This window comes from Saxophila tyrrhenica (genome assembly GCF_035928015.1).
Source record: "Saxophila tyrrhenica strain CCFEE 5935 chromosome Unknown scaffold_21, whole genome shotgun sequence".
In the NCBI taxonomy this organism is placed as follows: Eukaryota; Fungi; Ascomycota; class Dothideomycetes; order Mycosphaerellales; family Extremaceae; genus Saxophila; species Saxophila tyrrhenica.
This window is the reverse complement of record NW_027041753.1, coordinates 34,484-61,357: the sequence shown is the minus strand read 5'-3', so window position 1 is coordinate 61,357 and position 26,874 is coordinate 34,484. Positions and strand designations below refer to the sequence as shown.

Sequence of the window (26,874 nt, the reverse complement as noted above, 5' to 3'; positions counted from 1 at the left end):
CTGACGCCGCGGTTGATTGGCTGCATCCACGTCGTCACCAACAACGCCTGTTTCATCCTGCTGAACAACATCATGGTAGGTTTGCAACTCTCACCTTCTTCTTCTCCTCTCTCAAGCCATATCTCCCTTGCTCTACAGCTTACAATCAGCATACCTCCCAGACCTCAATCACGACCTCAAAATGTCCACCCAAATGGAACCTTTCTCCATCATCGAGAAGCTCGAACAACCCACCCCCTCATCATCAGACTCCGGCCCCCACCACCTCTTCAACGACGTCCTCAACCTCACCTCCGCCAAAACCGCAGACCATGACCTCCAGTACATCGCCGCGCTCCGTGAAGCTAACCCGGGCATGATCGTGACCGCCATCCCGGCGAGTAATGTCAATCTGAGGATCTTCGCCGCCGCTGGGTACGCGAGATGTGAGGTTGATTTGGAGACGGACTCGTATGCCAGTTGGAGGGGCTATGCGCCGCCGCGGACGAGATCGGGGACAGGGGCCCTGGCGGAGGCGGTGAGTTTTGGCAAGTATCGGTATTCGTGGGGTGATGAGGATGTCAGTCTAACCTTCCTTTCCTGACCGTGCATATAATGATGTTAATGTGATGGGTGACAGTTCATCCTCTACACAATCAACAGCACCAACCAATACGTGCTCAAAGAATGCCGCTCGGACGAACATCCCCTCGGCCCCTCTTCCATCACCGACCAGCTGATCAAAGCTGTTGGAGACTGGATGACGAGTATCCTCGACGTCGTCTGGGTGTACGATGGGTACTGGCGGCAGTCGCGGGAGCTGTATGATGGGGTGATGAAGGCTTCGTGGGAGGATGTGATTTTGGACGAGGAGATGAAGGCGGATTTGACGAAGGTGGCGAGGAAGTTTTTTAGTTCGAAGGCGGTTTATGAGGATTTGGGCGTGCCGTGGAAGAGGGGGTTGATGGTGAGTGTTCATTGTTTTTTAGGAGTGTCTGTTTCGGCTCTTTGGTGTGAAACGTCGCTGACACTGTGCCGCAGTTCTACGGACCTCCAGGAAACGGCAAGACCATCTCTATCCGCGCACTGATGCACGAACTCTACACGCGCAAAGATAAGGACGGGAACTTAAAGCCCATCCCGACTCTCTACGTCAAATCCGCACCCACAACATGGGACATCGGCGACGTCTTTGCTCGCGCCCGCGCAGAAGCGCCATGCATGCTCATCCTGGAGGACGTCGAAACTATCGTCACGCCGGACACTCGCTCGTACTTCTTCAACGAAATGGATGGGCTGGCGAACAACGACGGCCTCTTCGTGGTGGCTTCGACGAATTACCTCGACAAGCTGGATCCGGGCCTCACGAAGCGACCGAGCAGATTCGACAGGAAGTACAAGTTCCCGCTCCCCAACGAGCACGAGCGGACGCTGTACTGTGACTTTTGGCGCAAGAAGCTGAAGTCGAACAAATCCATTGATTTCCCGAAGAAGCTGCTAGTGCCGATGGCAAGAGCGACGCCCGGGTTCTCTTTTGCTTTTCTGCAGGAGTGCTTCGTTGCTACGCTTCTGGAGCTGGCACGTGAAGGGGATGATGTTGCAAAAGCGCGGCCATACGACGACAGCAACGACGGTCTGGACGACTACCGGCTGTGGGTGGTGTTTAAAAAGGAAGCCGAGGTGTTGCGCAAGCAGATTGACAGTCAGCAGAGGAATGTAGGCCAGTCGCAGCTCGCGGCTTGGTGTAAGCCTGGGGACGGGATGATTGGGAACGAGCCAGTTGTGGCGAGCTCAGCAGGGCCGACTCGGGGCAAGGAAGGACACTGTAACTGCTGTCGGTGCAGAGAGCGGGAGCAGAAGCCATTTGTGCTTGCTCATCGTGGACCGAAGGCGAGGGGTGAGTTGCTGCCGGAACTGCCGTGGTACTATCAGAAGGAGGAGTATATTAATTCTGCTGCGTTTGAGATGAGGTGATCGAATCTTGAGGGGATGGAAGACATGGGAGATCGTGGGTGAGAATGTAAGATAGGGCTATGATGACCGAAAGCCTAGAAGGTCCTCGATTGTATGAGCCTAAAGGTACCCTGGGAAAAGTACCTGAGAACATATCGGCATCCGGCACGCAGTCGAATGCCTCTTCACCGACACAGCTTCAACAGCTTCCTCCTTCGGCTAGCTGTCAGGGCTCTTGTGATGCAGTAAGCAGATTTCGATGACGGATACTCGCGTATCTCGCACGCCGTCCCGTTCGTGGCGAGTGGTCTGCCTCACCGAGTCTGCGGTCTGAGGCCAGGCAAGCGACGAGATGGAATGTCAGCGGCTGTCGTACAGACGTCTCGTCTTCTGCGGGGACAACACCCTGCAAAAAACGCGGGAAACAAGCCTCACCTGCAGCGCTACTGCATTCTTAGCATTCCACGCCGCCAATCAACGCATTTGATGAGGATCTTGATTAGAAGGTCCGTGGCGGAGATCGGACAGGTCGGACTTTGCGAAGTGACGCCCCCGACTCTGCTGGCAAAGGTGCATGATGCTTTCACTACATCTACCGGCCTCGGCACGCCGCCGCCTCCCATCTTTGGAGATGCATCTTCTGCTGTGCTTCTTTACCAGTCTTTCTCTTCGATAACACTCGTTGTGGGCGTCGACGCTGTGAGACACCATGTCTGCGCCAGATGCGGAGAACCGATGGGCCGCCGACGCCAACACGGCCGACGGCGTCGTGGAGAGAGATGAACCCGCCGCCGACGAGCCTTTGGAGCGGGTGGGAAGTGAAAAGGACGCGGAAGAGGGCAAGATTGTAGACCGGGAGGCGGTGGATGATACAGACTCGAATGAAGATCTGGACAAAGAGAAACACAACCGGCTGCAGATGCGAAGAACAGAGAGCAACTGGACACAGGCGACAGGCACGAGCTACGCGTCTACCGAAGTTGCGGAAGCACAAGAAACGCCACCGCGAAAACGAACATGGGGCGAGAAGTTGAATCCGTTCAAGCATAAGAATGTCCCTCCTCCGGCCGACGAGCGGATACCGTCGAAAGAGCACTCGGCCAATTTCTTCAGCAAACTCACCTTCCAATGGATCACGCCGATCATGGACGTGGGCTACCAGCGGCCTCTAGACATCAACGACGTCTGGGCTGTCAACCCGGATCGAGAGGTAGAAAAGCTGATGGACAAGCTGAACTCGTCGCTGAAGAAGCGCAATGAGGCGGGGAGCAAGCGTCCGTTGACCATGGCGCTATACGACACTTTCAAGAAGGAGTTCATCATCGGCGGTGCTTGTCAGCTTACCGCGGCACTGGTTCAGGTGCTCTCGCCGTTCACGATGAAGTATCTTATCCGATTCGCTGCGCAGGCCTACGAAGCTCAACGATCAAATCTGATCCCGGCGCCCGACATTGGTCATGGCATTGGTCTCGTCATTGGCATTACGTGCATGCAAGTGGTCCAGTCGCTATGTACAAATCACTTCATCTACCGGGGTATGATGGTCGGTGGACAGGCACGATCGACTTTGATTGCTGTCATCTTCGAGAAGGCGATGAAGATATCAGGTCGTGCTCGCGCTGGTGGCAAGGCCAAAGATGCGGATCAGGAACAGCACACACCCGAAGGGATCCAGCCAGGCAGTAAAGAAGAGAAGAAGTTCTTCAAGAAGCGACTCGGCAAAGATCAGTCGAAGGGCAAGAAAGGTGTCTCTGGTGATGGCCAAGGATGGAGCAATGGCCGCATCGTCAATCTCATGTCCACCGACACCTACCGTATCGATCAGGCGTCTGGCATGTTCCATATTTGCTGGACGTCGCCGATTCAGGTCTTCCTTGCGCTGGCCCTGCTCATCGTCAATTTGACGTACAGCGCTCTGGCTGGTTTCGCTTTCATCTGCATCATGATGCCTCTACTCGGACGTGCCATTCGAAGTCTGATGAGCCGACGCAAGGTCATCAACAAGATCACCGACCAACGTGTCAGCTTGACGCAGGAAATTCTGTCTTCAGTGCGCTTCGTCAAGTACTTTGGCTGGGAGACCAGCTTTCTGGACCGGCTTGGGCAGTTGCGAGACAGCGAGATTGGTAAGATCTCGTTCTTGCTGTCCATTAGGAACGGTATCATGGCCGTTTCGATGACCATGCCCATCTTCGCTTCTATGCTGGCTTTTATCACTTACAGCCAGACGCATGCGGACTTCAGCCCTGCTCCGGTATTCTCTTCGCTGGCCTTGTTCAACTCGCTGCGTATACCTCTCAACCTAATGCCTATGGTCATCGGTCAGGTGGTCGACGGTCTTGCTTCGATCGCTCGTATCCAGGAGTTCTTGGCGGCAGAAGAGGCTCAAGATGAGGCTGTGTGGGACTACTCTGCGAATGACGCCATTGTAATGAAGGATGCCGACTTTACATGGGAGCGAACGCGCAATCAGAACGACGAGAACGCCAATCAAGCACTGAAGAGCACTGGCGAGATCCGCAAAGAAGAGAAGGCCGCCAAGGCGAAGCAGAAGGACGAGAAGAAACAGCAGTCGAAGCAGCTTTCCAATGAGAAGCTGGAGGTGCCTAGTAGCCCTACGACCTCAGACAGCTCAAGCGACAGTGACGAGGAAACGCCTTTTGCCATCAACAACATCGATCTCACCATCGGGCGTAACGAGCTTGTCGCTGTCATTGGCGCTGTCGGTTCAGGCAAGAGTTCTCTACTTGGTGCGATGGCTGGTGATATGCGACGCACTGGCGGCCATGTCACGTTTGGCTCTACTCGTGCTTTCTGCCCGCAGTACGCTTGGATCCAGAACGCGACGGTCAAGCAAAACATCGTCTTCGGGCGGGATTACGACCGCAAATGGTACAACGAAGTCATCGACGCCTGCGCACTGAGACCGGATCTCGAGATGCTGCCGAGTGGTGACATGACGGAGATTGGTGAGCGCGGTATCACGGTGTCTGGTGGACAGAAGCAGCGATTGAACATTGCTCGCGCCATCTACTTCGATGCGGATATCGTGCTCATGGACGACCCGCTGTCGGCTGTTGATGCCCACGTTGGAAGGCACATCATGGACAACGCTATTTGTGGGTTGTTGCGGGACAAGGCCCGCGTTCTCGCAACGCATCAGCTTCACGTGCTTCACCGTGTGGACCGTATCATCTGGATGAAGGACGGTGCTATTCACAAGGTTGCCACTTTCCCTGAGCTCATGGGCCATGATCCTGAGTTCCAGCAGCTCATGGCGACGACCGCTGTCGAAGAGAAGAAAGAGGAGCAAGAAGACGAGCAGGAGGACGAGCGAGAGGACGAAAAGAAGAAGTCGCTGAAGAAGAAAGGCCGCAAGCCTGCTGGCGCACTCATGCAGCAGGAAGAGAAGGCGGTCGCGAGCGTTGGCTGGGACGTCTACGCCGCCTACGTCCGCGCCGCTGGCTCGATTATGGTCGCTCCTCTGATCCTCTTCATCCTTATCATCTCGCAAGGCGCCAATATCGTCACGAGCTTGTGGCTGAGTTGGTGGACTGCAGGCAAATTCGGCTACAGCGACGGTGTGTACATTGGTGGCTACGCTGCGCTCGGTGTGGTGCAGGCGGCGCTGCTATTCACCTTCTCGGTTGCGATCACGGTGCTCGGCACGAAGTCGAGTAAGGTCATGTTGCACCGTGCGATTGTGCGGGTGCTGCGGAGTCCGATGAGCTTCTTTGATACCACGCCGCTGGGTCGGATCACGAATCGTTTTGCCAAGGACGTGGATGTTATGGATAATATGCTCGTAAGTCTGAGATCTTTTCGGGAGTTTTAGAACGGAAGTTGACATGCTACTACAGACCGACTCGATGCGCATGTTCTTCATGACCATGGCGATGATTATCTCCGTCTTCTGCCTCATCATCGCCTACTACTACTACTTCGCCATCGCGTTGGTACCGCTCACGATCATGTTCTTGTTCGCGGCCAGCTATTACCGAGCCTCTGCCCGCGAGATGAAGCGACATGAGTCTGTGCTGCGCAGTGTGGTCTTCTCCCGCTTCGGAGAGGCTGTCACTGGTATCTCGACTATCCGCGCATACGGCTTGGAAAAAGAGTTCCGAAAGTCGGTGAATGATTCGATCGACTCCATGGACGGTGCATACTTCTTGACGTACGCCAACCAGCGGTGGCTGTCTGTTCGTCTGGATGCTGTGGGCACGCTGCTGGTCTTCACCGTCGGCATCCTGGTCGTCACTTCGCGCTTCTCCATCAGTCCCAGTACTGGCGGGCTCGTGCTTTCGTACATCCTCACGATCGTGCAGATGATTCAATTCACAGTGCGACAGCTGGCTGAAGTGGAGAACAACATGAACTCGACCGAGCGCATACACTACTACGGCACTCAGCTCGAAGAAGAGGCACCCCTCCACTTAGGCGACGTACCAGCCGACTGGCCACAGAAGGGCGAGATTGTCTTCGACGACGTGCAGATGCGATACCGCGAAGGCCTTCCCCTCGTCCTCCACGGCCTCAGCATGCACGTCAAAGCCGGCGAGCGCATCGGTGTCGTCGGTCGAACAGGCGCCGGCAAATCTTCCATCATGTCCACCCTCTTCCGCCTGATCGAGCTTTCCGGCGGTTCTATCACGATCGACGGCATCGACATTGCGAAGATCGGCCTCTACGACCTCCGCTCTCGGCTTGCCATCATCCCGCAGGACCCTACGCTCTTCCGCGGCACCATTCGAAGCAATCTCGACCCGTTCAACGAACACACCGACCTCGAGCTCTGGAACGCCCTCCGTCAGGCCGATTTGGTCGGTAGCGAACAGGCTTTGGAAGACGAGAGTGGGCGCATCCACCTCGATACCGCTGTGGAAGACGAAGGTCTCAACTTCTCGCTTGGACAGCGGCAACTTCTTGCTCTTGCTCGTGCGCTTGTGAGGGGGTCGCAGATTATCGTGTGTGATGAGGCGACGTCTTCGGTGGACTTTGAGACGGATCAGAAGATTCAGCGGACGATTGTGAGGGGGTTCAAGGGGAAGACGCTGTTGTGTATTGGTAAGTTCTTGGGTGAACCCAACTACTTTATGAAGCCTGTACTAACGATAAACGCGCGCAGCCCACAGGCTCAAAACTATAATAGGCAAGTCGAAACCAACTGGAACACGTCGCTACTATGTCCTGGAGTTGGCGGACTTGGACAGCTTAAGGTCGAAATTTCACCTTAGGATGAAAATTCGCCGTTTTGAACGCCGTCTTCGCCCCGGGCATAGTAGCCGACGCTGCTTCCTCTCATCCTTTACGGAATGAAAGAATGCTAACCTCTTCTCCAGGCTACGACAGGATCTTGGTCATGGACCAGGGCAACGTTGCCGAGTTGGACTCGCCGATCAGTCTCTACGACCAAGGCGGTATCTTCAGGGGTATGTGTGACCGCAGTGGTATTAGAAGGGAGGACTTCTTCAACAGCGCGGAGGCGAGGTTTGATGCGGAGAGTCCGGCGTTAGAGAGGAGCAGGAGTGCTGCGCAGATGCAGTAAAACGTGATTGGGTACGAAGATTGGGTAGATTTGGGATATTGGGTATCGAGGCTGCATAGCATGCTGGGTGCATATGGCCGGGCAAGGCGTTCAGTCCAGCGATTTGAGAGTGCCGATGCCAGTTGCACGGATATATATGCTTGAGTATAAAAGCGTTAATTTCAATGAGCCGCCAGGCAGCTGATCATCACAAGTGGCAATCTAGCAGCATGAGATTCGTTGGGAAGACCCCCGGCTACAGATCAAAGGCCGCGTCTCTCCGCCGGCGTATCTGGTGTTGTGCAGCTGCTCGTCAGCACCAAAAAGGCGTTTGCTTCTTGGAGAACTGCACTTCGACTGACATTTATTTTCGCCAGCTGTCTGATACATCTATCTCCCATCCGTTTGCTTCTTTCTGGGTCTGAAATAATTCATCTTTCTTCATTCACTAACATCAGAAACACTAAGAATCGTGAGCCGCTCTACGACGCAGAGCACGACACGATCGTTTCAATCTTCGATCCAGCGGGAAGCGAGGAGGAATGGCAGCGCCTGTGCGGCCTCATCGACGCAGCTCTGGCGAACCCCCTTCTGCCCCGCTGGCCTGTCCTCCAGGATGCGAAAGGCACTGGCTAACAATGCTGGACGATGCTAACGATGCATGTACATGTAGGTATCGCAGCAAGTACGAGGTAATGCGCGCCTGGCATTCCGAAGCCTCGTACGAGAACGTCCAGCGTGCGCGAGATGCTCTTGCTCGACATGAGGCTGGTGCTGGAAACGGAGGGCCACGATGAAGCATACCAGCAAAGAAGACTGCAGTCGCTACAAAGCATGATCGAGGGTGTGGAGCAGGCACTACAGGACGATGGAGGGTATACTTGGTCTCAGAAAGCATTTACTAGGAGGAAGTTCGGCCGCTGACAGGGAGCAGCGAAGATGGCGATGAGGACGCAGGAGCAGGAGCGCAGCAAAACGTCGTCCAGGAGTCCAATGGCGCGGGCGGCGAAAACATCCATGCGAATACGCTCGTCCCGAAGCCCCCTGGCGTTGGCGGCGAACGCAGCGACGTGTTCACGCATGCGCAGGAAGGAGCTGCTCGTGCTCAAGCCTCGAGGCACCCGCGAACAGCATCAGCCTTGTGGTAAAGGGTGGAGGGGGGCTTGAGAGGCCCCATTCTTACGCTCACCGCAAGGAGACCATCGCGCAAACGGCTTCCTCGTCCAGTCACGTACTGCACAAACAGGACTACATGTCGAGAAGCGAGGGCGATGATTAGCCAGCAGGCATTGTGAGTAGATGCGCTGCAACATTTCGGCGAACGGCGTCGGAGTGCAGGCTCCAAACCAAAAGAAGTGGCAACGCCATCTTCTCCCGCAGACAATCGTCTGCCATGGAGCCTGCTGTTGGCAAATGGTCGCTGCACCATCTTCGAGAGCAACGGGGACGCTTCAATGCCCGCAGCGACGATCTCGAGCTTGCTTTGCTTATTATGTCTCTGCCTTCGACTGCCACCTCGTCGCCTCAAGTGCTCATGAGACTACCCATGCGGATGTGCATGTGTTGATTTGTACGAGCTATGCGTTACTCCTCCGCGTCGTCATCTCATGCAACCTCCCACCCAGCTGAAGTGGCGGGTTCGAGGGCTTGTTGCTCCAGCCGCAAGCAATGGGGCAAATGGGGCCAAATGGCCGTTGTCTCAGAGGCGCTGCTGAAGGATCGTTATGAAACTATAAAAGAGTACAAATGTGTTTCTGCTTCAATCGTGGAGTTTTGAAAAGTGTTCTACAAACACTTTTCTTAGTCGTCCGTCCAGTATCGATCGAAAGTGGAAGATGGCGCCCACAAAATGGGATGCGGAGTGGATCAAGGTGAGTACTACATGTACTTCACCACAACCCAATATCGACTGACCGTCACACAGTTCGCGAAAACCATAAGCGACCCTCCAACCCTCCCCGACGAAGAAACCGAAGCCAAACGCCAAATCGTCAACACCATCCTCACCGAGCTGCCTAGACTCCTTCCTCCGCCTCCATCGAACATCACCACAAGTCCGTCTTTCCCCTCCCATTCGCACCTCACACCTGCTGACCCAGCCGTGCGGTCGACAGAAGATCTCACCCTTCCCTCGGGCCCAGCAGTCCGGATTTACACCCCCACGCACCCCTCCTCCAGCCCAACAGCAGCCTCCCCACTCATCCTCTTCGCCCACGGCGGTGGCTGGTTCGCCGGGAATTTAGAGACGGAAGACCGCAGCTGCCGCATCCTATCCTCCCGAACGTCCAGCGTGATCGTTTCCGTGGACTATCGCTGCGGTTTCGGGGTCCCCCTCCAGTCAATGGTCGATGACTTGTACGCTGCATTCACCTGGTCCCGCTCCAACGCCACCACTCTCGGTGCTGATGCGGGGAAGGTGGTGTTCTGGGGAGGAAGCGCAGGCGGCGCGCTTATTGTCGCGCTCGCGTACCGTCTTGTCCAGGAAGGGCGCGGAGCAGCGATAAAGGGGTTACTCTGCATGAACACCATCGTGCTCCACCCATCCGCCACGCCCGAGGCGTACATACATCTCATGCGTTCGTATGAAGAGAATGATGGGCCATTGCCGTTCGTCGCCGGTAAGGACACGTTGAAGCTGTACAAATCCCGCGACCTCGAACCGCCCAACACGCCGATCGCTCTGTTCCCTACTGCGTATGGGCCGGGGGCGATGAAGGGGTTCCCGCCGACGTGGATTATTACCAGTGGGAACGATGCTTCGAGGGACGATGGGACGGTATTGGAGGCTGTGTTGCGGGATGCGGGCGTGAGGGTGAAGATGGAGAATGTGGAGGGGTTGGCGCATTATTTCTGGGTGTTCGATTTGCCCAAGGCGAATGAGCGGTTTTGGGACGCTATGGTGGGAGGTGTGGCGTGGGTGTTGGGTGGTTGAGAGGTGGTGGGAGGCGTTTTCTGGGTGAAGATGGACTTAGTACGAGTACATGGTATCCATTACAGCACAAACCCAGAGTCGCTAATCGCACACATGCCAATATCAAATCAGAGCACTGAGTAGCTCAGGGCCGCCAGTACTTCCAGGCTCCCGACTGGCCGCCGCCGACAAGCTCGTGGACGCCTTCTCGTCCTTCAGCTGTGAGGAACATCTCCTGGTCAATCTCTTCGTCGTTGATTATTGCAGGGTACAGCACGCCGACCCCATCGCCACCGAGTGTGGTGGCGTATTTGTCGAAACCTTCATCTTCGAGCTGCTGCTCCAAATCTTGGAGTGCTGATGATAGTGACCTATCTCCATGTTCATGGGAAGGCGTTGTGGGTGGCGATGCCGTCGCAGCTTCCCCGTTAAGGTCGCCGTCCACACCATGCGTCGCACGAGGTTGTGGCTTCAACAACGTAATGGCGCAACCACCTCCACCAGCACCAGTGAGCTTCGTCCATCCCACGCCGGCCTGATCAACGAGATATCGTAGTCGTTCCAGTCTGGGGTGCGACACGCCGAGACTGGTGAGGAGGCCGTGGTTCACCGACATCATCTCGCCAAGATGTGCAATCGCCTCGTCTGCTTCTGCCGATGAAGAATCGAAATCCGTGTTCTCGATGGTCTTGTAGACAGAGCGTACGATGGCGTCGATTGAGTCTAGTATTCGCTCGACGACCTCAGGGTGCTTCTTCTTGAGCGCGCCGACCTTCGCCACCTCAGCAGCAGTCGCTTTGGGTTGCCGCGTGTCAATGAGGAGAAGAGGTAGCTCGGGAAAGTCGTGAAGGATGTTGACAGATGGCGGCTGCGTGTAGTCTTTTCGTTGAAACAGCACAGCATGTCCGTTGGTAGCAACAGTGTTGTCGACACCACTGGGGTTGCCATGTATAACCAGCTCACCAACAAAAGCCCATTGATTGATGCGCTGGAGCTGCTTGGCAGCTTCTTCACTCTCCTGGTCTGGGTGTGGTCCTGATAGCGCCCGACATTGCAAGAGCAGCGCTGCCGCCAAGCATACACTGACACTGGCGCTGCTGCCCAGCCCTTGCCCGATAGGTATTGTGCTGCGCATGGAGTACACGCAGGGAGGACTGCTTTCGGAACCAAGAGAGAGGAACAAATACAAGAAGCAGCTGGCGGCCGCCTGGTGTATCTTCCGCGCTTGGTGTTCGACGTCCGGACTCACAGTAGCGATATGTGGCTTCATGGCATTCCTCAATTCTTCATCCAGACTGTCCACCCGGTCGTAATACTTCCGCTTCTTGCCGGAACGCTGGAAAGTGCTCCATGGTAGGTCGTGGATGTGCCATGTATGGTCCAAGCCAATGTCGCTGAACTTGAGAGTGACGATTCGTTTTGACTTTGAGAGAGTAGTGCACAGGAGGTAGGAGCGAAGGGAGATGGCAGCAGCAATGGCAGCCTTGCCGTGGACGACCGCGTGCTCCCCATAGACGATGGTCTTGCCCGGTGCCGAGACGATGAAGGGCGGTGCGAGCGGGTTGGACTCCTTGCGACTGTGTGCGCTGGCCGGCGATTCTCGTCGTGAGGAGGGAGAGGTGGACGTGCTGAGGCCGTTGCTGGCTTCTCGTCTTCGGTCGCTCGATTTTGACCGGTCGCTGAGCCCGTTGACCTTCCCGTTCGTCCCGTTCATCTTGTGCTGCGAGAGACCATTCGCCTCTCCTGCTCCCTTGTGCCCGTTCATGGCTAGTCCTTTGTTTACCAGAAGATCCTGCTCCTGTCTTGCTATTCCTTCTATTGATCGCGACTTCCCCAAAGTCATTTATACTTCAGATCTCCACATCCTTCTCCGCGTCCTCTCGAAGGTCAATGGCATGGTACATATCGACTGCGCCAACGGGACAACAGTCGTACGATGATTGTTCGCGAAAGTTTCTGTGGCGTTACCCCGGATTCCCATTGTGGCGTTGATACAGGGGTCAGTGCACAGGGCATGTGCTGTCAAACGTTCAACGACCGCAGACGGACATTCGCCCGTGCGGTGCTACTCATTCATCCGCTTCAAATCGCGCTTCCGTACTACCAATGTGGATGGCCGACCACGGAGGCAGCAACGAGCCATGAATCTGACGGAAAGCATAACCTGAGGAGGCTGTTCACTTGGTTTCGACGATGAATATTGCGAGCCGGACAAGTGATCGTCATATCAACCCTTAGGCCTCATCAATCACCAGCTAGCTGTTCAGCTCTCTCACAGAGCCGCCGAACAACTCCCCATCGCTTACCATCACCCAAAGACATCAGTAACATACCGATCCACCTTCTGCCTCTGCAACCACTCCCTCGCATCCCCAACCCCACACCCCTTCGCCTCCCTCACAATGCGCTCCAGCACCTCATTCGTGCTCTTAGCCAACTTGCTCGCACTCCCACACATGAAGAACTTTGCTCCAGCCCTGAAGAGCTCTGTCAACTCTTCTCGATCCTCCCACAGCCGGTCGGGCACGTAACGATGCGTTTGTGGGGTGGAAGATCGCGAGAAGGTAGGACGCAACTCGACTACGCCTTGCTTTTCCCATTCTTCGAGCTCGGTGCGGCAGATGTAGTCGCATTCTGGTTCGCGGCAGCCGAAGTAAAGGATGGCTTTGCCGAAGGTGGCGTTGGGTTGGGCTGAGGCGATGGCGGCGCGCTCTTGGATGAAGCCGCGCATTGGTGCCACTGGATACAGTCAGTGATATGCTTCAGCACTCCTTGATGGAACACTTACACCCAGTACCAGCGCAGATCATCACAACCGGCGTCTCCGAGCTCGTCGGCAAGTGGAAGTTCGATGCGGTCGACTTGACATGGCAGTGCACCGCTGCTCCCACAGCAAGGCGACTCAGGTAAGAAGAAGCAACGCCATGGAAGCGATGCTCTTTGTCGAACAGAGACGGACTGTCCAGGACATCGTAGACGATCGTCGCAGCACCCGGGGCACTCGCCAGCGGCGAGGAGGCGATGGAGTACTGTCTCGTCTTCATCGGCTGAAGCATGTCGAGGTAAGCACCGAAACTCAGCTTGCAGGTTGGGAACTTGCGAAGCACATCGATCACCGATGCTCTCTTGCTCAAGAGCTCTTTTTCGTAAGCATCGCCATCTGCGAGACGCTGCAGCTCGGCCTTCTGTCCCCCATCATCCGTAGCTGCGGCCAGCGCCTGCACTTGGCGGCGAGAGATGAGCGTTCCGATCTCGATGTACTGCGAACACAAGCTGTACGCATACTCTGGCCGATCGCGAGGTAGGAACGACTTTGTGGTTCCTGACAACTTGACGAGAGCGTCTGCGGGTAGGCCGAAGTGTCCGAGGACACGATGGACGTCATCCGGATGGTTAGTCGGCAGGACCACGAGGTAGTCGCCAGCTCTGTAGGTGGTCTCCTCGGACAATTGGACTTCCATCAGCCTTTTATTTGGACCCACCGCCGTGTCTGCAAGCTGGACGTGCTGATGCACTTTGCCGAGACCCATGTCCTTCTCGCCGAGCACCTCTGGCCGTTCGACGGTCGTCTCGACCTTTAGCCCTTCAGTTGAGGCTGTTGTGTCTTCACCACCAGATGGTAACTTCTCCCACAACGCGTCGCTGAACTCGTCGAAAGCACCCATGATGTCGGAAGCAACATTACCCAGTACTGCGGGAAACACACGAGAAGCACCCGCACCGCTCAGGATACTATCGATCAACTTTGGAATCCGGTGGAACGTCGTCACCCAGTCTGAGTTCCCAACACCCATAATGCAGTACTGGACGCCTTTGAACTTGTTCTTGACCTCACGGTTCGCTTCAAGCCAAGCGAAAAACTTTTTGCTGTTGTCTGGCGGTTGGCCTTCGTAGCTAGGAGCTATGATCACGACAGGTTTGTCGGTGGGCAGATTTTCTGTCGCGGAGTCGAGGGAGCCTATGGTACTGACGTGGAAGCCGTGTGCAGGAGCGGAGCTCTGGATGGACTCGGCGAACGTCCTGCACGTTCCTTGGTTGCTGCCGTAGAAGAAGGCGATCTGTGGCAGGTTGTCTCCGTCATTTTGGGGAGCCATGGTGTGGTCTGCGTTGTCCGATGGTCTCCAAGGCTTTCGGGAGATATGATGCCAGTGTACAGCGACTTCCCTGGCCTCATCCGGATCTTGAGATGGTATCCTATCGGCTTGATGGTCAGAGTCTGACGGATCTTCAGTTCGTAGTCCGGCTCGGCCAGCTCGACTTGGAACCGCTGCAGGATCAGTGCGATGGCCATCCACGCTTGCTAAACTTATGTCAGTACAGCCCTTCGATGGACTGATCGACGAGACTGACCTGCCACGAGAAGGCTCTCCCAATGCATGACCTCTCCCCAGTACCGAACGGCTTCCAGCAATTCTTGGGCAGCTTTTGAAAATTCTCGTCCAGCATTCGCTCAGATTTGAACTCCTCGGCATCATCTCCCCATACCTCGGGATCGCGGTGCATCTTGGGGAGGGAGACAACGACCTGCAAACCCGAGGCATCTGTCAGTAGATGTCTCAACAAGACGCACAAGAGCAGAGCTTGTGCTTATCGACAACATACAGTATCCTTCGCACGAACGCGGTATTTGCCGTCACCAACGAACACATCATCCTTCGACAACGAGCGGCGAGAGAACGCCGGGGCGGTCGGGTACAGCCGGACAGTCTCTCTCAAGACCGCATTGATGTATGGCAGCTGAGATGCGTGCTTCACTCCGATCGCACCGTCGCCCAAGACTTCGTCGACTTCGGCTTGGGCCTTTTGCAAGGTACGTGGGTTCTCGAGCATGAGCAGGAAAGCAAAGCAGAGCAGTCCTGAAGTTGTGTCGTGGCCGGCGAGCTGGGCCCAAAGAGTCAGCCTTATCACAGAATGAAGGCTGGTGAGTAGGTGCACGCTCACTAGAAAGGTCATCATCTCGACTGGTTCTAATCAGTACTGTTTCTTAGCTCCCGTACAAGTGATGGACCTACATCGAACCAACTCGTCACTCATTTTCTCACCAGTGTCTGGATCGCTCGCCTTCAGCATAACGTTCAACAGATCGTTGACCTCACGTGGATGCCGCTTCCTCTCCGCAACAATCTCATCGCAAATCTTCCAGCAGTATTGGATCTTCTCATCGTAGTGCTGCTGAGACCACAATCGCATGCGTGTCTCAAGTCCAGTCCTGGACGCCCTCCTCCCGCTCTCCAGAAGAGCATCCAGGGCTGAAGTGACAAACGGATGCATCTCGTTCTGGTAGTAGCTGTTGAACCTATAGTCGAAGCTGCACAGAGCAATAGTGTCTAACGTCAAGCGGGTGAAGGCGTCGACTGGATCAATCACCGCCCCGTCTCCCAGGCGTTGCCATTTCATCAGCATCTGCGAGGTCAAGTCGAGCATCTCCGGGAACATCTTCTGGATCCCGAGAGGTCCAAACACGGGTATAAGCAGCTTGTGCGCGAGCTTCTATTCGGGCTCCTCGCCAAAGGCAGTGAAGAGCCCTGCCGGCCGATCAGCAACAGCGGCATTACAATGCTTATGGATCGATGAGTACCCCTAGTCCGGCCACATTGCGCACTTCGAAAAGTGGTCCGGCCACCGTCTTCTCAAATCTCGAGTCATCGCAGAGCTCGTCGGCGAGTTCGTGGCCTCCGACGAAGATGACAGTCTTGCCTCCCAGGTCGAGTTTGAAGATGGGCCCGTGGAGCTTGAACAGATTGTTGATGCTGGCGAGGCGGTTCTCGGCATCGATGTCGCCGATGTTGCCTACCAGCAGTCGTGGTGGAGGCTGGGGGATCGCCACGTCGCCGTTCATGGTGGATGTTTTGGTCGACATGGCTGTGGTGATGTCGCTCAACCTCAAGAAGGCCGGGCCGTGTCGGCTAGGTCTAATACTCTGGAGACCTTGCAGCTGAAGGTGCAGGAAGCTGAAGGTGGCCCACTTGGAATGCTCGTGCAGACGAGCGGCCACTCCGGCAGGGAGTTCCACCGTATTGTGGCCAACCAAACGAGCCCGATAGCCTGCCTCGTATGCTGCGACCGACGCAAGTATGCTTTGCAAGTCACTGAGGTCAGCCATGGGGTGTGAAACGCGGCACGATGGTCCTCCTCCAGCACCCGATGCCACTCGGCTGGAGATCAAAGGGAGGCCTTCCACTGACTGGCGCTCGCTGGACGAAGGGTGGGACAGTGGAGTTAGTCATGGTCATTGGATCCCTCGTGCACTTCAAATTGTTGGGAGAGACTCCCGGCATGCATTAACTGTGCGAGACATTAGTGGCTGTTGTCAAACGTATTGAAGACCGCGAGATGTATACGCACAGCTGCCAACACCGCAGTACCCTGGACCGCCCTATCAGAACTCGGATCAAGCTCCCAGTGGGGTAATGAAGGTCAAGCCCGACGATCGAGGTATGCAGCGAAGTGCAGGTGCTACGGCATCTGTTGAGCTGTATCAGTCAGCAGGCGAACCACGTAATGTTGCTTCAGAGGGCACCAGATATCTCGCAGCTCCATGACCAGTCAGCGCCAAGATAAGGTAGAGTGGAAGTTGATCGAAATCGGCAATCAGTTACCCTGCTTTCATTGAACCTACCCAAAATGTGTCGGCTCGGCCGAAGCAGCCCAGAGAGAGAAAGTGGGTTTCAGTATGTGTGGTTCTACTCTATCAGCTCTATCAAGTAGACGATGTTCATGCCCGGTTCCAATCGATCCCCGCCTTGATGTTGCCATACCACGCAATCATCAGATCCTTGTAATAGTAAGACCTCGCCTTCCAAGGCCCGCTGTCTCCAGTCATCGGCAGAATATTACCTCCCTTCTTGATGTAGGTGCTCGTCAACTTCAGAAGCGGCTTCTGTTGCATGGACGTCTTCTCTGCTGTAGACCGTCTTGGAATGACCTCAGCAACTCCTTCCTTCTCCATCTGCTTGAGCATTCTAGTCACCAGCTGAGCCGTGGCATCGGCGCCGAGCGTCCACGAAGCATCCACGTAGCCGATCACAAAGGCGCAGTTGGGGAGGTCCTCAAGCATGATGCCCTTCCACACGAAGTGGTCTGGGATGTTGTAGGGCTTCTCGTCCACGGTAATCTGCATGCCGCCAGCGATACGCAGTTTGAGGCCTGTGGCGGTGACAATGATGTCGGGATTGAACTCCTTGCCAGATTTTAGACGGATGGAGTTGGGAGTGACGGTATCGACCACGCCGGTCTCAACGCTTGACTTGCCGGCACGCAGACTCTTGTAAAAGTCTGCATCCGGGCAGAAACACACTCGCTGCTCGAACGGGTAGTATGAGGGGTTGAAGTGTGGGTCCATTTGCATGCTCGGCGGCAGCTGCGGTTGTATCGCAGATTGGAACAGCTTCCGGACGACTTTGGGAAAGTAGTGAGCAAGGTTAACCATCAAGAATGGGACTACCAGCCACTTCCATCGAATGAGCTTGTCGTGCCACGAGGATGGGGTGTACCCTCGAATTGCTCTCTCTAGGCCATCCTCTTTGGGCATGGACATGACATAGCTGGGAGAGCGCTGGAGCATCGTGACATGCTTCGCTTTGTCTGCCATCGACGGGATGAGAGTCACAGCGGTGGCACCAGAGCCGATAACCACGACCTCCTTGTTCTCGTAGTCGAGATCTCTGGGCCAGAATTGCGGGTGGATGACACGGCCCTTGAAGCTTTCAATACCGGGGATTTCGGTTTGTAAAGGGGTGGAATAATCGTAATATCCCGTGCACATGAGGAAGAAGCGAGCTTGGAAATCCTTCTGCTCGGAGCCATTGGCGGTAACCTTGAACTTCCAGGCCTTGTCCTGGCTTGAGTAGTTGGCTTCATTGACGTGGTGGTGGAACAGGATCTTCTTGTCGATGCCAGTCTCACTGGCTGCCTCCTTCATGTAATTGATGATCGACTCGCCCTTGGCAATGGAGCTCTCGGCCTTCCATGGCTTCCAGGGAAATCCAAATGTGTAGAGGTCGGAGTCACTGCGGATACCTGGATACTGGAAGAGAGACCACGTCCCGCCGATCTCATGTCTTCCTTCGAGGATCACGAAGCTGAGGTTGGGGTTCCGCTCCTGCAGTCGGTACGCGAAGTTGATGCCGGATATGCCTTTGATAGATGATCAGTCAGCTGTTTCGAAAGACTTCAAGGGCCTTCTCCATACCCGCGCCCACGATGACCACATCGTATTTGTTGTTTGACTTCTCAGACGCCATTGTGTAAGAGATACTCTGAAGCAATTACGAAGAGTCGCACCACAAGAAAAAGAGTAGTGTTAGTCAGTTACAAGACGGAGTTGCCACCCTACTTGTACCCGCCCACACGCGTCGTGCAGTGTGGTGGTGTGAGATCTCCGAGCCTCGGCACAAGCGATTCGACCCTGCGAGTCCAATTTAGCTCGAAACTCTGGCCCTCTTCCCTCTCCTCCTCCTCACGATATGGACACCTTTGCACTCGGAAACGCTTCTGTCCATCTGTCCGCTTCCTTTCAACATTACCAACCGAGGCTCGAGGCCTCACAAATGCAGATGGAATGTAGAATGAAGGTAAAGGTTCAGCTACAACAGTCTGTGACGCCAGGATAGCAGTTGCCCGATCAAGTACCGCAACAACATCCCTGTCGGAGGATAACATCAGCGCCCTCGCATTTCCTCCTCGGATCCTGTCGTTCATCATATTCCAGCACTACCTCATGTCGCCAAAGCTGCTATCAGCGCATCCATTGCAGATGACTGTGTCGACGCATTCGCAGGCTTGATGAACGGGCTATCACAGTCAGCAGATCGTATTCGCATGTCCTATGGACGCATGCAACTCACCCAGACCAGATCAAGCTCAGCTTGTTACCACGTCTGCTGCGGTCATACTTCCAGATGCTATCAGCATTGTGCTCAAGGAACGTCGCATACCGGGTCTCCGGGCTGTACTGTTGCAAGATCTGCAGGTTCCGGGCAAAGACACCCTTGAACTGGCTGCCGTCAGCGCCGCAGTCTGGCTCGCACACATCGTGGAGGATTCCATTCGAGTCCGTGAGATTCGCAATGGCTGCATCAGCAATGATTTTGGCCTTCGTAACATATCTCGCATCATCTGTCGCACGGCTCAACTCTGTCAGCCCACCAAGGACGACGCCCTGGTTGTACGACCAGACCGTTCCTCCATTGTTCTCGCAGGTCGCATTGTCCAGGCCATCGTTGATGAGGTTTTGCGAGTTGATCATGCCGGAGCGTTTGAACCAGGACCATTCCCTCTTGGCGTAGTCGAGGTAATAGTCACTCTTCGCTCCCGCGCGGTTGGCTAGATGTGCCGCGACATCGAGAAAGAGCTCGTTGGCGATAGCATTCACGTACGTCCGCTCTTTGCTCCACCAGAGCCCGCCGCATGGTGTTGTGCCGTACGCCTTGGCCATGTCCTCGAAGATGGATTCAGCTGTCCGCAGGTACTTCCTGTCGCCCGTTACATCGTAAACGGCGATCCAGGCCAGCGCCCACCACCCTGCGTTGGTCAGCCATCACATCCGGCTAATATTCTCGGGCGACTGACCTTCGTCGTCGTAGTAATCATTCAAGAAGCCGGTGGTCTTATGCTTTGGCAAGTGGGCACCATGGTGTGACTGCACGAGGTACATCGGCGCCTCGTCTGTCTTCTGCATTTGCAGATTATATTCTTGAGCCTTGTAGAACGTGTTGTCGTACACGGCCTCTGCTTTGCCAGCAACAGCCGCATCGGTGGTTGCTAGATTGGCAACAACCGTTAGACAGTTGGCCGAGTTCCACCAGCCTGTGCTTGGGATCCACAGTCCTATGGACTGGTTGTACCATGTCTGCAGTTGATTGTATGCCAACGTGGCATCTCGTTGTTCGATGGCGCTGACACCGAAAGCTAAGGATAACAACTGGAGGGAAGAAAAGACACGCATCTTGCTGTTACTGACGAGCGACTTCAGAAGAGCAAGAAATGGAACTCCTTGACTTTGATACTTGACCTGAGACTACTTATGTTGGAGCACTTGACCGTTCAGCCCCATCGAGCCCTCAGCGCCTGCATATTGCTGGTTTCAATACCACTTTCATAGTGGTGGTTATGATTGGCCACATGGCATTTCCATCCCGTAGTCTTGTTTTGAAGAGGAGCTCGTGCGCGTGAATAGGCAAGCGGAGTTTCAATACAAGGAGGCAGATATTAAGATTTGGAGAAGGTTGCAACGCAAGGTTGTTTTGCGAATGCGGAGAGATGTGTGGAGCCGAAGACAAAATGTCGATCTCATGGCTTCACCTCCACTCCATCTCCTTGTCCGCGACGGCACCGATGGCACGACTCGCGATTCAGGAGCCTGCGATGTGAGAGCGGAGTCTACTGCTCGGGGGAAGTCCAGTCCGTCTGCTCCCTCCTGGCTCGTTGCCGTCTTAGATTCGACCTTAGGTAAGATGTTTCACCGCTTCACCCTATGGGCCAGCAGCGTCTTGAATCAAAGTACTCAGCGAGCCCAGTAGCCTATACCTCACCGGCGACGCTGCCGGCTTGGAGGGCCGACTTTGCGGAGCGCGCGTACAGCGGAGTCGAAAGATACTAAGCGCGGCTTCTTCCTGCTCAAAGCGAAGCTCCGAAAGACTAACGACGGCAGTATTCGTCCCTGAATCATTTGCTCGATACATCTCAGCATGGCTACCATGACCGAGACAGCAGAGACGAATGACATCCACCTAAGCACTCTCTCGAACCGGACCGAGCAAGACCGCCTGGAGCAACAACCCGAGATCTCGAACGAAGCGAGTGCCATTGCACCACTAGAACTCAGCTTCACCGTATCACTGAAGGTGTTCAGCGCCGCTTTCTGCTTCTTCAACGCCGGTGTCAACGATGGCAGTCTTGGAGTCCTTGTCCCGTACATACTTCGGGGATACAACATCACCACCGCTTGGCTGGCCATTCCATATGGCATAGCATTCTTTGGCTGGCTGCTTGCGGCCATCTTTGGGGGTTTTGTTCGTTCTACACTGGGTACTGGCGGCTACATTGCCACGGGGGCTGCACTGCAACTTCTTGCGCAATTGCTGCGCTTCTGGAAGCCGCCGTTTGGCCTCTTCGCTGCGACTTGGTTCTTCGTGGCGCTTGGGCAGGCTTTCCAGGATACGCAGGCGAACACGTTTGTTGCCATCATCAAGAACGCCCATCGCTGGCTTGGAGTGATCCACGGCTGTTACGCCGTGGGTAGCCTGGTGGGGCCTCTGATAGCTGCTGCCATTGCGTCCAACATTGAAGGGCAATGGGCTACATTCTATGTAAGTCGGCAGCTTTGGGACGTGGTGGAATGCTAACAGGAAGTAGTACGTACCTACCGGCATTGGCGCCTTCAATCTGGGTCTAACAGTGTGGGCCTTTAGAGATGAAATTATCTTCTTCAAACGCTTTTATGGTAGTTCCACAAGCCAACATGAGCGCCCCAGACGATCCATTGCGGCCAAGCGAGAGCTTGCAGCGACCTTGAAGCTGAAGTCTGTCTGGCTCATATCCTTATTCTTCTTCCTCAACCTTGGAGCTGGCATTGCCGCTGGCGGATGGGTAGTAGAGTACCTCCATGCCGTGCGAGGTGGATCCCTCTCACAAGTCGGCTACATAAGCAGTGCGTTCTACGGAGGTATTGCGTTGGGCCGTTTCGTCCTTGCGGAGCCTACCTTCCGGTTCGGCGAGAAGAGAATGCTGCTTCTGTACGCGGTCTTGACTGTCGCGCTGCAGATCGTCTTCTGGAGAGTGCCGAATATCGCCACGGACGCAGTTATGATTGCGCTCATCGGGTTCTTGCAAGGCCCATGTTTCGTTACTGGAGTGTCGGTAGCAAGCAAGCTGCTTCCACAAGAACTCCAGTCGTCCAGCCTCGGTGAGTCCAGCACCATTCCGGCGACCTTGAATTCATAGGCTAACGATGGCAGCATTCACTTTCGTCATGGCACAAGCTGGTGGAGCAATATTTCCTGCTGTAACAGGCGTGATATCTGCTCAGGCGGGTGTCGAGACTTTGCAACCGATGCTCGTTGGCCTTTTCGCTATGATGGTAGTGTCGTGGTTCATAGTCCCAGATCCGAGAAAGATGCTGGCCCGGTAAACGAGATCGGATCTGTCCCCCATTGCAAAGCGCAACGCTTCCTTGATCGGAGCACTAAGCGGAGTATCGGGATGGCGACGATTTAGAGGTTCAATGCTCACACGTTCCGGAGCTGAAGACATGTCTTCGAGTGGGCAGGCATGGAACGTATGACACGTTGTGGCAACAGGCCACTTGCCGCATATTCCAAAGAACGCAATTGTATTCCATTCATCACTTCATCACAGTGTCCTCCAAATCCCACTGTCCCGAAACCCTCAGAAGTGCCGATTCCATCTTTCGCCTGGCCCCAAGTGGGGTTGATAGAGGTCGTGTGTGGCTCTAGAACGCGACCCTCGTACTGCAGCTATAGATGTTCTTGCCTCTACAAAAGCATCCTGGACCTGTTCTTACTCCAAAGTTCATTGAGGGTATCCGAGTTGGTCACGTCGTTCGTTGTCAAGTCAGATAAACGACGACAACTGGAAGCTTCATATTGCCTGATCTGTGGTCGACTCGGCAATGGCCAACACAACACTCATCATCAGCCTCCTTCCCTTTGTAGCATTACTCTATCTAGCATTCTTCGATTCCGAACGACAGCGGCCCAAGGGAACGAAGTACCCTCCTGGCCCTTCTCGCAAACCGTTGATTGGGAATCTACTTGATGTACGTGTGTCGTATGGTTGACAAAGCCTCTCGCTTGCGAGATCTCGACTGCCGCTGATAACTTAGACAGATCCCTCCTACACACTCCTGGCTCCAATTCAAGAAATGGTCAGATCAATACAAGACCAAGATCCTCCGCCTCACCATGGCAGGCCAGGAGCACTACATCATCTCGAGTGAGAGGGTCGCAAACGACCTGCTACGGGAGCGCGGTGCCATCTACTCAAGCAGACCAGTGGCGCCTGCAAGCGCAGAGCTCCTCTCCAACAACCTACGACCGGTATTGCTGCCATACAACGGTGGGTCTTGGATGTGTTCCTCAAAGAGGGTCAGAGCTAACGACAGATCGGTCAGACACCTGGAGGAACGGCAGAAAGTTCATGCACTCAGTGGCCAACGCCAAGGTAGCAAGCCAGTACCACGCAACCCAAGAGCTCGAATCGACGCGAATGATAGTAGGCCTGATCCGGGAACCGAGGAGATATGAGCACTGGTTGGAGCTGTACTCTGCAGCGGTAGTATTCCGGCTGGCTTTTGGGAAACGGATCGAGACCGGAGAGGAGGAAGTCGTCCGTAGGATCATGAAGGTCAACCATACCCTGGAGAGAGTCGCCTCGCCTGGAGCCTATCTGGTCGATACCTTTCCCATCCTGATGAAGCTTCCGAAGTTCCTGGCGCCGTTCAAGAAAGAACTTCAGGAACTCCATCGTGAAGAGCACTCGTTGTTCCGCGGCCTTCTCGAAGACGTTCGGGAGCGGATGAAGAACGACTCCGCACCGAACTGTTGGGAGCGCGACTTCCTCGAGCAGCAGCAGAGTCTCGATCTGACCAATGACGAAGGAGCGTATGTCGTCGGTACCTTGTTTGAAGCAGGATCCGGGACCACGGCGGCCGCAATGATGTCGTTCATGCTGGCTATGGTCCTTCATCCGGCTTGGTTCCGCATGCTTCAGGCTGAAGTGGATCAGATCAGTGAGGAGCGGCTACCCACGCTTGACGACGTACCGCAGATGCCTACGGTCCGAGCGGCAGTCAAAGAAACTTTGAGATGGCATCCAGTGACTTCAGGCGGCCTCCCACATGTCTGCACCAAAGATGACATTTATGAAGGCTTCTTCATCCCCGCTGGGACCGTGGTGCATCCGGTGCAATGGGCAATGCACCGCGATCCAGAGCTGTACCCTGATCCGGAGACCTACAACCCTCAGCGATGGCTCGACCCTTCGTACCCGACGTACAAAGAGCCACTCACCGAGCATCCGAATCTCCACAATTATAGCACCTTCGGCTTTGGACGACGGATATGTCCCGGACAGAACATTGCGGAGCGGAACCTGTACCTCCTCGCTGCGAGAATCGCCTGGTCGGTCGATCTCATGAAGGCCAAGGATGAAACCGGCAAGGAGATAACTCCACCCTATTACACATACACCGCCGGCTTCAACAGTCAGCCGAAGCGCTTCCCTTTCGACGCCAAGGTCAGAAGTGCAAGCAGGCAGGCCATCATCGACGCGGAGATGCAGAGGCATGCGGAGAACGATCCACTGAAATGAACAGTACCGTACAGTATAGATCAAGACTGATCAAGCATGATGTTTCCCATGGTGCCACCGCGAATACCTGTGGCGAGCGTCTGCATGAGAGCAATGCCCTGCACATCCCACCCAAGCATTGAAGTTGGCAACACCATCAGCAGGAGACTGACAGATGGGTATACCTTCGCCAGCAACCCCCGTAGAAGATCGTACCACGACCTTTCCAAACTGCCTGTCGAAAGGGCGACTGATGTAGTTGATCCCAGCTCCGAGGCCCTCGAACCGATGCGGAGGATTGTGCCCGATGGCTACAGACACCCAGCCTGGAGAAGACAGCAGTGCGATGATGAAAACGCTGTCTTCTAGTATTTCGTCGACTGGGTAGCGCGTCTCGTCTTGTGGACTTGTATTGATTGACGATATGCAGCTGTTGCCTGTGGCCCTCGTTCTTCCTGCGGATGCAGGGGCGTTTCGATACCAGAATACAACCTTGTCTTCTCCAGGCCTGACCGAGGGTGCTGGGTTCGATCGATGGAAGGCATGCTTGTATGCCGCAATTTGATACGGGAGCGTTTCGAGCCACGCCTGATGAGGCCTGTGGTGGACGTACGGGCGAGCGTCGGCGTCTTCTGCTTGCGGAATGCCCGGTGGGTGGATGGGGCCGACGTAGTGAGATTCGCCGTAGTCGTTCCATGTGACGATCTCAACGAATTCCGGTAGTATCTCCATGACCTGCTCCGATTAGATCGAGCGCTACAATAAGGACGTATCGATGCCTACCTGATGCCATCTTTGCGACCACATGCCGTCACCACGCCATACCCAAGCCTTGTTGTACGCAGGTAGATCCGTGTAGAACCAAGGCGAGACACCTGTCCAAGGTCAGTGGACAGATAACTTGTGGTGCCAGAGAAAGACTTACCCATCATATATGACTTGCTGCTCCGCTTCAAGGACGTCTGCCAGGCACGATCCTCGTTCACAGTCATGTTCTCTGGGCCTTTCGGCCACATATTCCAAGAAAAGGCGCCATCATAGAGGCTCGTCTCGAAGCCAAGCCCTTGAGATGTCCAGTCCGGGACGAAATAGATGCCGCCTGGGATTTTCTCCCGGATCGTAGCCCACTGGCCTACATCAGAGTTTGTTGGTCCTTCGAATGTCGAGACGAACAGCCTGCCGTTGTGCTACTCTAGGTCAGCTCGTCGCTGTGCACAAAATATTGCTCACAAGCCTACCCGGTAATGGGCGCGGTTCCTGCAATAGCGATGAAGCAGGGCAACTATGTCTTCTGTTGCCCACGGAATCCCGCTGCCGAGATAGTCGAAGGAGAAGAAGAGCTTGAAGCCATTGGCAAGGCTGTTTGCTGCTTCGAACGCTAAAGCCTGCAATCGCGGTTGGGATTAGGATTGGTATGCAGTACGGTAACGCGTTCTCGAAGGCTCACCGACTGCTCCAACACGGTTCCCTCGAGCGGAGGAGCTATGTTCAACACGAATGCATCAATCCCCTTGCTGGCTGCGAGCTTGATGTCCGACTTCCAGGTCTCAAGCGTGTACGCCGCAGTGTTGCCGACCTTCGATTATCAGCATATAGCTTCTGGAGTTGGTCTGGCTGTCTGGAGAACCCACGATCACATGTGCAAAGACGGCTTGTGCTGCGATCTGTTGAGCGCACAACGCCGCGAGGAAAAGGAGGAGGGCCTTTCGGGGCATGATTGTCAATGAGCGAAGTCGAGGGAAGAAAGAAGTCCGCCGTCCACCTGCTTCTGACAGCGAGCGTGGTATTGTTTGTTTTTTCCATCAGCACTCCTCTGAGATCCATCTCGTCGCGGTTGGCGAGATTGTGATGGTTGCAAAGGCGCTTGGTGAAACCTTGCGCGGCATGCTGTTGCTGTTTTGGGACATCTGTAACAAGCCCGTGCCTTTTCTTTCTGTTCGGCAGCGATCGAACTCTTCATACCTTATCTTCATGAACTCCATCAATTGACAGTGATGGAGAGGTCTTATCAAAGACAAATCATTGTCAGCAGTGACACGCATTTGTTACGCGTCCAAAGCATGGCCTGCAGGAAGCCGGCAATGACGTGCCACCGAGCGGACTGGCGACGGTAGGGGTTACTTTCGTTGGTCAATAACCTTCATCAATGCTACAAACACAGGAGCAGCTGCAGACAAAATCCACCTCACTCTCAACG

The 26,874-nt window shown here is 55.0% G+C and overlaps 13 protein-coding genes across 13 annotated transcripts; 6 read left to right on the top strand and 7 right to left on the bottom strand.

Annotated features, from left to right (window-relative positions):
* Window positions 1-181: 181 nt before the first annotated feature.
* Window positions 182-1,953, top strand: LTR77_010129 (uncharacterized protein; the record flags this gene model as incomplete). The annotated part of the gene is made up of 3 exons (XM_064807352.1): window positions 182-559; window positions 620-946; window positions 1,021-1,953. The coding sequence occupies 3 exons, from the start codon at window positions 182-184 to the stop codon at window positions 1,951-1,953; spliced, it is 1,638 nt and encodes a 545-aa protein (XP_064654366.1).
* Window positions 1,954-2,641: 688 nt separating this feature from the next.
* Window positions 2,642-7,477, top strand: YOR1 (ATP-binding cassette transporter yor1; the record flags this gene model as incomplete). The annotated part of the gene is made up of 3 exons (XM_064807351.1): window positions 2,642-5,737; window positions 5,793-6,996; window positions 7,272-7,477. The coding sequence occupies 3 exons, from the start codon at window positions 2,642-2,644 to the stop codon at window positions 7,475-7,477; spliced, it is 4,506 nt and encodes a 1,501-aa protein (XP_064654365.1).
* A 741-nt stretch (window positions 7,478-8,218) lies between these two features.
* On the top strand, window positions 8,219-8,604 carry LTR77_010127 (uncharacterized protein; the record flags this gene model as incomplete). Its single annotated transcript, XM_064807350.1, has 2 exons — window positions 8,219-8,331; window positions 8,391-8,604. The coding sequence occupies 2 exons, from the start codon at window positions 8,219-8,221 to the stop codon at window positions 8,602-8,604; spliced, it is 327 nt and encodes a 108-aa protein (XP_064654364.1).
* Window positions 8,605-9,291: 687 nt separating this feature from the next.
* On the top strand, window positions 9,292-10,388 carry LTR77_010126 (uncharacterized protein; the record flags this gene model as incomplete). Its single annotated transcript, XM_064807349.1, has 2 exons — window positions 9,292-9,327; window positions 9,381-10,388. The coding sequence occupies 2 exons, from the start codon at window positions 9,292-9,294 to the stop codon at window positions 10,386-10,388; spliced, it is 1,044 nt and encodes a 347-aa protein (XP_064654363.1).
* Window positions 10,389-10,512: 124 nt separating this feature from the next.
* On the bottom strand, window positions 10,513-12,132 carry ERG12 (Mevalonate kinase; the record flags this gene model as incomplete). The annotated part of the gene is made up of 1 exon (XM_064807348.1): window positions 10,513-12,132. The coding sequence occupies one exon, from the start codon at window positions 12,130-12,132 to the stop codon at window positions 10,513-10,515; it is 1,620 nt and encodes a 539-aa protein (XP_064654362.1).
* Window positions 12,133-12,675: 543 nt separating this feature from the next.
* Window positions 12,676-14,461, bottom strand: LTR77_010124 (uncharacterized protein; the record flags this gene model as incomplete). Its single annotated transcript, XM_064807347.1, has 2 exons — window positions 12,676-13,106; window positions 13,156-14,461. The coding sequence occupies 2 exons, from the start codon at window positions 14,459-14,461 to the stop codon at window positions 12,676-12,678; spliced, it is 1,737 nt and encodes a 578-aa protein (XP_064654361.1).
* A 217-nt stretch (window positions 14,462-14,678) lies between these two features.
* Window positions 14,679-15,803, bottom strand: LTR77_010123 (uncharacterized protein; the record flags this gene model as incomplete). Its single annotated transcript, XM_064807346.1, has 4 exons — window positions 14,679-14,891; window positions 14,970-15,248; window positions 15,309-15,328; window positions 15,380-15,803. The coding sequence occupies 4 exons, from the start codon at window positions 15,801-15,803 to the stop codon at window positions 14,679-14,681; spliced, it is 936 nt and encodes a 311-aa protein (XP_064654360.1).
* Window positions 15,804-15,927: 124 nt separating this feature from the next.
* Window positions 15,928-16,470, bottom strand: LTR77_010122 (uncharacterized protein; the record flags this gene model as incomplete). The annotated part of the gene is made up of 1 exon (XM_064807345.1): window positions 15,928-16,470. One exon carries the CDS (start codon window positions 16,468-16,470, stop codon window positions 15,928-15,930), a length of 543 nt encoding a protein of 180 aa, XP_064654359.1.
* Window positions 16,471-17,082: 612 nt separating this feature from the next.
* LTR77_010121 (uncharacterized protein) lies at window positions 17,083-18,610 on the bottom strand (the record flags this gene model as incomplete). The annotated part of the gene is made up of 2 exons (XM_064807344.1): window positions 17,083-18,503; window positions 18,559-18,610. The coding sequence occupies 2 exons, from the start codon at window positions 18,608-18,610 to the stop codon at window positions 17,083-17,085; spliced, it is 1,473 nt and encodes a 490-aa protein (XP_064654358.1).
* Window positions 18,611-19,084: 474 nt separating this feature from the next.
* On the bottom strand, window positions 19,085-20,313 carry LTR77_010120 (uncharacterized protein; the record flags this gene model as incomplete). Its single annotated transcript, XM_064807343.1, has 3 exons — window positions 19,085-19,160; window positions 19,214-19,889; window positions 19,938-20,313. 3 exons carry the CDS (start codon window positions 20,311-20,313, stop codon window positions 19,085-19,087), a joined length of 1,128 nt encoding a protein of 375 aa, XP_064654357.1.
* A 742-nt stretch (window positions 20,314-21,055) lies between these two features.
* LTR77_010119 (uncharacterized protein) lies at window positions 21,056-22,310 on the top strand (the record flags this gene model as incomplete). Its single annotated transcript, XM_064807342.1, has 2 exons — window positions 21,056-21,676; window positions 21,723-22,310. 2 exons carry the CDS (start codon window positions 21,056-21,058, stop codon window positions 22,308-22,310), a joined length of 1,209 nt encoding a protein of 402 aa, XP_064654356.1.
* A 688-nt stretch (window positions 22,311-22,998) lies between these two features.
* Window positions 22,999-24,698, top strand: LTR77_010118 (uncharacterized protein; the record flags this gene model as incomplete). Its single annotated transcript, XM_064807341.1, has 3 exons — window positions 22,999-23,145; window positions 23,216-23,444; window positions 23,491-24,698. The coding sequence occupies 3 exons, from the start codon at window positions 22,999-23,001 to the stop codon at window positions 24,696-24,698; spliced, it is 1,584 nt and encodes a 527-aa protein (XP_064654355.1).
* A 20-nt stretch (window positions 24,699-24,718) lies between these two features.
* agn1 (Glucan endo-1,3-alpha-glucosidase agn1) lies at window positions 24,719-26,392 on the bottom strand (the record flags this gene model as incomplete). The annotated part of the gene is made up of 7 exons (XM_064807340.1): window positions 24,719-24,796; window positions 24,894-25,412; window positions 25,461-25,552; window positions 25,603-25,864; window positions 25,916-26,062; window positions 26,125-26,253; window positions 26,309-26,392. 7 exons carry the CDS (start codon window positions 26,390-26,392, stop codon window positions 24,719-24,721), a joined length of 1,311 nt encoding a protein of 436 aa, XP_064654354.1.
* Window positions 26,393-26,874: the final 482 nt, after the last annotated feature.